The sequence below is a fragment of the Alligator sinensis genome, unplaced genomic scaffold, assembly GCF_000455745.1.
Source record: "Alligator sinensis unplaced genomic scaffold, ASM45574v1 scaffold1960_1, whole genome shotgun sequence".
Lineage (NCBI taxonomy): Eukaryota > Metazoa > Chordata > Crocodylia > Alligatoridae > Alligator > Alligator sinensis.
In genome coordinates this window covers 105,801-113,917 of record NW_005843074.1, presented here as the reverse complement: position 1 = coordinate 113,917, position 8,117 = coordinate 105,801, and the positions used below count along the sequence as shown (strand labels likewise).

The 8,117-nt window shown below is 40.5% G+C and overlaps 1 protein-coding gene across 3 annotated transcripts in view; it reads left to right on the top strand.

Annotated features, from left to right (window-relative positions):
• AP3D1 (adaptor related protein complex 3 subunit delta 1) overlaps positions 1–8,117 on the top strand; it is a 72,094-nt gene that overhangs the window by 41,463 nt on the left and 22,514 nt on the right. For all 3 annotated transcript variants that reach the window (XM_014526539.2, XM_025193593.1, XM_014526540.2), the window contains 5 exons: positions 442–490; positions 2,762–2,907; positions 5,573–5,721; positions 5,814–6,044; positions 7,650–7,881. In XM_014526539.2, coding sequence (XP_014382025.1) covers positions 442–490; positions 2,762–2,907; positions 5,573–5,721; positions 5,814–6,044; positions 7,650–7,881 — 807 coding nt within the window. The remainder of the gene's footprint in view (positions 1–441; positions 491–2,761; positions 2,908–5,572; positions 5,722–5,813; positions 6,045–7,649; positions 7,882–8,117) is intronic.

The window sequence follows — 8,117 nt, the reverse complement described above, 5'->3', positions numbered from 1 at the left end:
GTTGTGAGGGAGAGAAGCACTCCAGATGTTTGAATGAGAAGCTTTCTGATGGTATAGTTCTCACTTACAGTGGCCCTTAATGTCTAGTGCATTCTTAGAAAGGTTCCTAAACTTCCCTTAGTTTCCCTTCTCTCCCTGTCTTCTGCTTTTTGTTTAACAGGTGTGGGGGGCAGGAGAGGACAGGGCACCTGAAAACCTGAGTTTAGGAAGCTTTGCTCTTGCTTTTGATTTAGCTGTCACCAGAAGTACAGTCACTAAAACGATGTTCCCTTCATCTTATCTGTTAATGATGCTCTCTCACCAGAAGTTGCACACCCTGGTTACACTGCTTTCTCACACATTGAAGGCAACACTAACATAAGGAGCGACCTCTATTTGAAAAATAGCTTTACAAAAGATTCCAAAACTGATGTTAATTCCAACTTGCACTTTTTTCTCCAGCTCTGCGTTCAGAAGTTGAGAATACTAATAGAAGATTCTGACCAGAACTGTAAGTATGTTGTTTGTTGCTTTAGAGGCTTTCATTAAGCATCCTGATGGGGCTAACTGGCAGAAGTATTAAAGCAACAAGGATTTCTAGTAAAATTATTCAATACTACACAATGCCCAGTACTTTGCAAAGAAAAGCTGGTATTGTCTAGGTAGTAATTTTATGTTTTTGTATAGCGTCACATTTAAACGTCTACTTACCACCAGCTGCCTCTTTTTAAAATGACCTAGCTGAATAATTGGTGCTATTTGTTATATGGTAAATCTAAAAGTAGAATGTTCTGGCTTTTGCCCTTTCACATTTTCCACTGAGGAGGCACATGCAAGTAATGTTATTATATAGAATAAAAAAACATAATAGTGAAGTACAAGAACACCTGACTTGCTCATGGTTGGAAATATGGTAATATGAGTTACCATTTACTAAAACTTAAATCCTTTTTCTTGAAGAACCTCTTCTATCCATCTGTAGAGAGAATTTTAATATGTTCAAAAAAAAAGAGTGGGGGCCCCTATTCAATATAGTAATTCTGTTTTGCAATGTTAGAACTTTTTGCATACCAGGAGCTCAAAGCATTTAACATTTTGATTAAGCTCCATAACATCACTGTGAAGTAGGCAAGTGATGTTCTTGTTGTCTGAGTTACTGTTCACAGGTGTTTGTGTAGTGTTCGGAGCATTTATTTGGTGTCACTTGGAAATGGCAGTCCTAATAGTCATGGGCAGTATGACAACAACGTTTTGTCAACAGTCAAGGAGCACTGACATCCCCTATCCTCTGTGCTAAGAAGTTGTTGATCTCGCACAGATGCGTGTGTCACACCTATTCTTCAGTACCTACCACACTAGTAAACCATCTCAAAAGGCAGTTCATAGATAACCATGAGCAGATGGTCAGGGATTTGGTCTTGCAGAACATCGTTTTCTGGCAGGGATAGCAATCGATAGATCTTCAACATTAGTCTAGAACAAAAAAGTCCAGTGCTTACTAGGTTCCTCAATGGCCTTATTAATGTGTGTTCTCCCCCCTTAGTCTAGTAGTCCGCTACTTTTCTAGGACACCTTAAGACTAAAAATATCATTTTAACCAGATTAATGCAACCTTTATTTGAAGTCCTTCCTAGCAACTGGCTGTCTCTGCCATCTATGAAGACAGCCTGTTTAGTAATCATAATACGAGCTTTAAGTGTAGGAGAGATTCAAGCCTACTCTCCTTGCTGGTCTACCTTACATGATGTTCTGTAGAGAGAGTGCAACTCCTTTAGGTCTCACCCTCCAACCCCCTTCCCCCTCCCATAGTCTTACCTGTATCCAGCTGCAGGGCTGTTCCCATCACCCCGCCTGGCTGCCTCATGCACTTGTGCACATACACATGGCACCCCCTGCCTCCAGTTGCCTTCCTCCCACTCCCTGTAGCTCTGGTTTCCTGCTTCAAAGGAGAAAATCTGGGTTTTTCTCCTTTAAAGGGGAAAATCCACAATTTTCCATGAGAAATGGAAAACGCGGATCTAATTTCCATTTAAATAGGATAATTCACCTGCCAGTTTTCTTTTCCACACTGCAACTCCAACCAAACTGTGCACACTCATTGTAGTTAGAACTCTTTTATCTTACTCTGAAAGAACAAGAGTAACATTGTTGAGTCACCTTGAATTAGCTAGATTAGATCCAATTATACAAATTAGTGATTATTTCACTAGGGTTCTGGTATTGTCTCCTGGGGAGGCTGAAGAAATTGTCAGGATCTTGCGTGGTAGCTACATGATTCGGTCCACGTTTTCACACAGCAGCATTCTAAGTTGATGTTTTAAGGTCTGTAGTTACTCTGGCATACTAGTTCTGCAGTCGTTACTTAAATAAAACTGTCAGCACAAACTGTGAGGTTTCTGCTTGCTGGTCTTTAAAATTTGAGTCCATGTAGACAACTGCTCTGAGAGAGTGCTTCATTTGTTAATCTTTGACTGTTCTGGAGCCTTATATCAACTGGATTTTAAATTGATGTAGGAAGTGAGAGGCAGGTTGGGTTTGCCGTGTTTCTGATCCACTCAGGTTGGAGAGCCCAAAGGCATCCCGGGCAGAATTGGGGTCCTAATTAGATGTTGCTAGCCAAAAGAATCTGAAATAGACCTTTTGTCTCTCATCAGAGAGCTTTTATTTCAGTTTATTAAAAATTTGAGGTTTGAATAGAAAGTCTGTCTACCTTAGAATCTTACTCAAGACCATGCAGTATTTCTATATTTGGAAAGAAGTTGTATTTTGTCTTTTTTCACAGTGAAGTACCTGGGATTACTAGCAATGTCCAAAATCCTGAAAACCCATCCTAAGTCGGTTCAGTCTCACAAGGATCTTATTCTCCAGTGTTTGGATGACAAGGATGAGTCTATCAGACTCCGAGCTTTAGATCTCCTCTATGGCATGGTACGTTTCATTGTATATCCTCTCTCATTCCCCCACCTCCAAGCCCTTTTATTTACAACCCCTAAAAAAAATCTTAGAGTGAGATCCTCACTCTGATGCCTTTTATGCTGTGTAAAAGGGCTAGTCTGATGCACACAAGCTTTTAAAAGCTTCATTTGTGTGGAGAAAAATTCCTGGTGGAGACACCATGAAAGATTGTCATAAGGCTGCTTTGTGAAGATGCCCTGACATAGTTTACCACACTTATGCAAGATGGAGAAATAGCATACAATGCTTTCAGAATTCCAGATAACCCTTCAGTCCTTAATGTAATATAACATGACTTGGACAGGCCCGGAAGTCTGTATATTAAACCAGAATGACGGAGCAGCCCAGGATTGGACAGGCACTAAGGTTGCTTAAAGCCCCTTTTACCTTCATTTTGGCTGTCTATGCTCTACTTCTGTGGCACAGCAGAAAATTGCACCTTGGGTGTTTGCCTGTGTGTGTTTTGTGTGCCTGCATTTGTGTGTGGCTGCTGTCCAAGGAAACTTTAATAATGCCATGTATGCTAAGCAGCTTTATGGACAGAATCTTGTTGATCTTTGAGGGGGCTCTAATTATAACTTGGTATATAAAAGGTCTTTCATTGAAAAGCCTCAACTCCCTAAAGTTCATCCATGTGGGATGGCTCATGGCAGATTTTATCATTCCTCAACATTGAAAAGCTTGAGGCGCTGAAATAAAGACTGTTGTATCAAAGTTGGGGGGGGTTTTTTCCTGGTAGTTTTGTAATTAGGCTGCTAACCCTACAATAACAAACCAAACCAAAAGTAATGAACTGAACAAAATTGTATAGGACTTTAAATATTTATTTTTTCTGAAAAATGCAGCAGGTATTAACCTTGATTACAGGATGTGAAAATCTGTTTTTTCACACATTATGCAAAAGATGGTTCATCAGACAATGATGTATAGCATCCTCCTGGAATGCTGCCTTAAAAGGAACCGTGCTATATTCTGATTTCTAGCAGCATTTCCATATTACCTAAACTTCCTTGGAGATCTTTCCATCTACATACTGACAAAACAGAGGATATAAGATTAGCTTGAGACAATGTGGTCACCATGCTTTACAGTACTCTCAGGAGGTCACTATGTTCCAAGGTACACTCTGAAAAGTGACTTATAAACTGACACCATGAACTTGGCAGACATTATATTTATGGTCCAGTTCTATTAATCGCAGCATACATTGTAACATGCCACGTTCAGCTGATCTATGGTGTGACAAAACAGCAAATCACACTTAATGTGGAACATCATTGTGGTTGGTTTGTATCATGACTTAAATTGAGCATAGCATGTGTCCCAGACCCAGGACTGCTCCATGCTCCCATCCCATCTCTTAGCTGAGCACTACAGGGGACCATGGGACAGTTTGGGTTCAGCACGCAGGTTGCTCCATCCCCCTGAAGCAGTGGTTTTCAACTTGTTCCACAGACCCCTGGGGGGCTGCAGACCGTCTAATGTGTCCGCAAAAGATGACTTTGATCAATGAAAAGTACGTGACTGCCCCCACTTAAAATTCAAAGTTTCCAAAGGAGTCAGCACCTCCATTCAAAATTGTTTAGGGGTCTGCAAATGGGAAAAAAAGGTTGAATACCACTTCCCTAAACAGTTCCTGGGATCAGGTTGGAAGCAGGTGCAAGTCCTGGTTTGGCTGGTTCAGCCCTGGCAGTTGCGCCGTTTTAATTTTGAGGCATTACATGCCCTGTTCCAAACATAGTTTGTTGTCCTGTCATACACAGGGCTTACAATTTTGGGGATAGAACATATCCTTGTATCTAAATCGTGCCATTATTTTAATACCTGCCAGGGTCCTGTGGAGTGTGTATGTTAATGACTCTCAAATCAGCTCAGAGTTTTCAAGTTGGCCACATGGCAGGCTCTAATCATGAGCTGAAAATTAAACTGTATTCTTGTAGGTTTCTGTATTATGACCAATAGTACTGGTTCTGAGCTTTAGCACAGTTTGCTCTTGCAGAACTGTAGTGATGCTGCATTAATAATAAGAGTGGAAAGTAATAACATGCTTTTTTTTTTTTTCCTTCAGTGCAACTCTGCGTGCATGCATAGAGCAGAGCTATGAGGCCAGAAAGGGGCTCTATAGAGTTTCTCCTTTGACTGTGCTGCATTTTGAGGGGAGATCAGAATGACTGGTTACTGGGGAAAGTACTGAAAATTAAGGCACATATTTGAAATAGTGCAGCTAGCTTCATACTTGGTTGCATAGTAGAAGCCAGATTTTATCACCATCATCCTTGCAATTAGGGAATGAAAATTCTGAATTTAGTTGTCAGGTCTCATTAAAATGCATGCTGGGCTGATAAGTTTGTGCTAAATCAAGAAAGCAGTCAGAAGTATTCATTTAGCCATTTGACTGGAACAAATGCACTCAAGACCAGGTTCAACTAGTTCAACAAGAAACTGTCCCAGGCTGCAGATGAATTGTACAGTAGTCCTGGTCTAGACTTATTTCTGCCTCCCTGTGTTCCAGTATCTGGCTTACCCGGAAGCAAACATAGGTGCATCTAATAGCAGGTGCTTCTATGAGATGGGACTAAATTGGCAGGAAACATGTTGTAAAGGCTTTTTGTCTAATCTTTCTAACTCTCTTGAACAGGTATCAAAGAAGAACTTGATGGAGATAGTGAAGAAATTGATGATTCATGTGGATAAAGCTGAAGGGACAACATATAGGGACGAGTTGCTCACCAAAATCATAGATATATGTAGCCAATCCAATTATCAGTACATCACAAACTTTGAATGGTCAGTGCTTTTACCTGTTCACTTTGAAAGAAGCAGTGGTGGTGCTCCTTGCTTTCCTCCTATTAAGAATGTTTCACTTCCACTTCCTGTAGGTACATAAGCATCCTGGTAGAATTGACTCGTTTGGAAGGTACTCGACACGGTCATCTCATAGCAGCTCAGATGCTGGATGTAGCTATCAGAGTTAAAGCTATTCGTAAGTTTGCGGTTTCCCAGATGGCCATGCTTCTAGACAATGCCCATCTAATAGCCAGCAACACCCAGAGGAATGGGATCTGTGAGGTGCTTTATGCTGCTGCCTGGATATGTGGGGAGTTTTCAGAGTAAGTGTAAATGGTTTAAGTAACCTCTGTCTTTCCCATCAGACTAATTCAGCTGTTTCAAGCCAAAATGGGAACTATGTTTGGGCTACTCTTGCATCTATATATATAATATATGCCATCTCAGGGAGTAAGCAATGGTGTGTCCCTAAGGCTTAGGAGTGAAAACATAGGACTGGAAGGGATCTCCTGGGTCACTGAGTCTACTCTGGTGTCACAGGTAACCCTATCAAATACATCTCTTCATTAACTGATCAGGCTCCATCTTAAAAGTAGTTAGTTTGCTCTTCTTGGAAGCTTGTTACAGAGCCTCACTCCTGTTGGGGTCAGAAAATGTTTGAGTTCCAGTTAAACTCACTCACAGCTGGTTCCTACCCAAGTGTTCTTTTGCCAATATTGTCCTTTTATCTTAGTTAGACCTTCTCTCTCCTTGGTGCTAAACCCCTAGATGTGTATACATATTATTTTGCTAGGCTAAATAAGACTGACTTTCCTTTCCCCTGCTCATCCTGGTGTAGGTCTCTTTGCTTTTTCTCCAGTTTCAACTTGTGTAGCAGAGGCAGCAAGTACTGTCCCTCCAATAACTTGATCTGCTTTGAAATGGAAACTGTCAGTTTGAATCTCAGGAATATGAGAGGCGAGAACATAGTTGCCTCTTCACTTGTTTTGCTTTCTGCATTTGACATCATTTTGTGTATGCAATTGGCTAGTTTCCCCATTGTGTAACTTTAAACCAGTAGTGGGAAAAATGAGAAGATTAAAACCACAAAGACTGGCAGAGTGCAAGTTGTATTTTATTACTGCTTGTGCTTCAGCAGTTTCACTTGCCTAGTTCCATTCCGTTTCAGAGCCATGCAGAAGTGTAACCGAACTTTTGTTCTTGGCAGTACAGAAGATGGAAGGAATCTCATTTGACTATTTAAATTCTAGATTAAGCCTTCAGTGCTTTATATTAAAAAATAAAAGCTTGTAACGAGGATATTTTAATAGGAAGGTCATGGAGACAATAAGCATGGAAACCCAAAGTGTTGCTTTGCCAGATGGAGCAGTATTAATGCCTACCACACTGTGGTATAGTAAAAGTTTGTACAGTCCAAGTATTTATTGTCCTTCTACAGATGTGTTATTGCTGTGCTATTTTCTGTATTGCTCATCTTCAAAATCTATGTTATAGTACATATCAAAACAAGAATGAATTAAACGCAGTCAGTCAAAACAATTGAGGGGAACTTACAGAACAGGGAGATCTTAATATCATAAAACAAGTTGATAAGAATAATTTCTTGTGCATCTCTTTACTTTTCTCAGGATCTAAGAACAAAGGACAAAATCCTGTCCTCATTGAAGTCTATGGTAATAATCCCAATGATTTTCAACAAGGATAGGATTTTTACCCAAAGTTTCTAGACTTCCTGGCTAGGAAGGTGGCCATGGAAATTGAAACAAGAACATTCTTTGGCTTTGGAGCAAAGTTAGACCAAGAGTGAGAGGTGGTGAGAGGTCCACACATAATACCTAAATAATTTGTGTTGCGATATGTGAAAACTCAGTAACATATCAAGCTTCCTAAATTGATTTCTCTTTCATTTTCTTCCATCAATCTTCTAGACACCTTCAGGAACCAAACCAGACCCTGGAAGCAATGCTGAGGCCTAAAGTTACCACTTTACCAGGTCACATCCAGGCAGTTTATGTGCAGAATATGGTAAAGCTTTATGCATCCATCCTACAGCAGAAAGAAGAAGCTGGTGAGAAGGAATCATCCCAGGAAATTACCCAGCTGATGATTGACCGTTTGCCTCAGTTTGTACAGAGTGCAGATCTAGAAGTCCAAGAAAGGGTAAGAGAAGAACATCTCTAAATCTGTTGTACTTCAAGCCTCTGATACTAATACTAATTATTTCTGCTGTCTGGTTGCATCTACAAGAGATGCTGATTGCTCAGTCATTCCTACGCAGTCATTTAGTACTTGCATAAACAAGTACTAAATGACTGTGGAGTAATTGGAGTTACTCCGCATTAGCTCTGCCAAACAGCCTCTTTTGTGACCCTGACTACACAGTAGCCCGAGATTAC